At 49.0% G+C, this 1,685-nt stretch overlaps 1 protein-coding gene across 2 annotated transcripts in view; it reads left to right on the plus strand.

Moving 5' to 3' along the window:
* The window catches only part of GPRC5A (G protein-coupled receptor, class C, group 5, member A), a 22,334-nt gene that overhangs the window by 15,437 nt on the left and 5,212 nt on the right, over positions 1 to 1,685 (plus strand). The window contains exon 2 of one of the 2 annotated variants that reach the window (XM_011953936.1): positions 557 to 1,485. In XM_011953936.1, the coding sequence (XP_011809326.1) occupies positions 564 to 1,485 (922 nt within the window). In that variant the 5' untranslated portion in view covers positions 557 to 563. Of the gene's footprint in view, positions 1 to 312; positions 1,486 to 1,685 lie in introns of those variants that run through there. The other variant, XM_011953943.1, reaches the window with a different exon arrangement.

A 1,685-nucleotide genomic window follows, 5' to 3' on the forward strand; every position in this document is an offset into this window, starting at 1 on the left:
GTGATGTGATCATTGCTCACTGCATCCTTGAACTTCTGGGCTCAAGCAATCTTCCCACTTCAACCTTTTGAGTAGCTGGGACTACAGGTGCGTGCCACCATGCCCAGCTAATTTTTCATATAAAGATGGAGTCTTGTTACGTTGCCCAGTCTGGTCTCAAACTTCTGAGAGCAAATGATCCCATTGCCTCAGCCTCCCGAAGTGCTGGGATTACAGTAGCATGAGCCAACACGTCCAGTCCTGTGAAGGTTTTTGAAATTAAGCTTCAAAATACCTCTTCAGAGTGTTCAGGTACTCTGGCTTTAAGGTAACTATTAAGATAGTTCAACTGGGGGAAGGGACATACGAGATTTCTTCCTGTTCTTCAACAAGTTTTAGAATTTACTACAGGAGATAGGGGAAAGTTAGTAGCTTTACTTAATGTAGTAAGCTCAAAGTCAAAACCCTGGCTAAACATGCAAAATTGGTTTCCTAATCCTTTTTTAATCTTCTATGTCTGAGGACTGTGTTAGGAGACTCACCACCTTCTCCTCACTCCAACATTCCTTTTCTGCAGGTCCAGAATGGCTACAACAGTCCCTGATGGTTGCCGCAAAGGCCTGATATCCAGGTACCACAGACTTTGTGATAAGGCTGAAGCTTGGGGCATCGTCCTAGAAACGCTGGCCGCAGCCGGGGTTGTGACCTCGGTGGCCTTCATGCTTGCTCTCCCACTCCTCGTCTGCAAGGTGCAGGACTCCAATAGGCGAAAAATGCTCCCCACTCAGTTTCTCTTCCTCCTGGGTGTGCTGGGCATCTTTGGCCTCACCTTCGCCTTCATCATCAGACTGGACGGGAGCACGGGACCCACGCGCTTCTTCCTCTTTGGGATCCTCTTCTCCATCTGCTTCTCCTGCCTGCTGGCTCATGCTCTCAATCTGACCCAGCTCGTCCGGGGGAGGAAGCCCCTCTCCCTGTTGGTGATTCTGGGTCTCGCCGTGGGCTTCAGCCTCGTCCAGGATGTCATCGCTATCGAATATATTGTCCTGACCATGAATAGGACCAACGTCAATGTCTTTTCTGAGCTTTCCGCTCCTCGTCGCAATGAAGACTTTGTCCTCCTGCTCATCTATGTCCTCTTCCTGATGGCGCTGACCTTCCTCATGTCCTCCTTCGCCTTCTGTGGTTCCTTCACGGGCTGGAAGAGACATGGGGCTCACATCTACCTCACGATGCTCCTCTCCATTGCCATCTGGGTGGCCTGGATCACCCTGCTCATGCTTCCTGACTTTGACCGCAGGTGGGATGACACCATCCTCAGCTCTGCCTTGGTTGCCAATGGCTGGGTCTTTCTGTTGGCTTATGTTAGTCCTGAGTTTTGGCTGCTCACAAAGCAACGAAACCCCATGGATTATCCTGTTGAGGATTCTTTCTGTAAACCTCAACTCATGAAGAAGAGCTATGGTGTGGAGAACAGAGCCTACTCTCAAGAGGAAATCACTCAAGGTACAGACACAGCCTGGCTAGGCAGCGAATCCCTTGTAGAAAGGTGGGGGAGAATCATAGGATATTATAACTGTAAGGAACATGCAAGATTTTCCAGATTATACCCTTGATAGAATAGGTAAGTTCCTTAAGGCTCAGATCTTGCTTAAAATCATCCAGCCTGTTAGAGACAAGTAGAACAAGAAGCTGGCCTCTGGAGT

The sequence above is a fragment of the Colobus angolensis genome, unplaced genomic scaffold, assembly GCF_000951035.1.
Source record: "Colobus angolensis palliatus isolate OR3802 unplaced genomic scaffold, Cang.pa_1.0 Scaffold11, whole genome shotgun sequence".
NCBI classification, from domain to species: Eukaryota; Metazoa; Chordata; class Mammalia; order Primates; family Cercopithecidae; genus Colobus; species Colobus angolensis.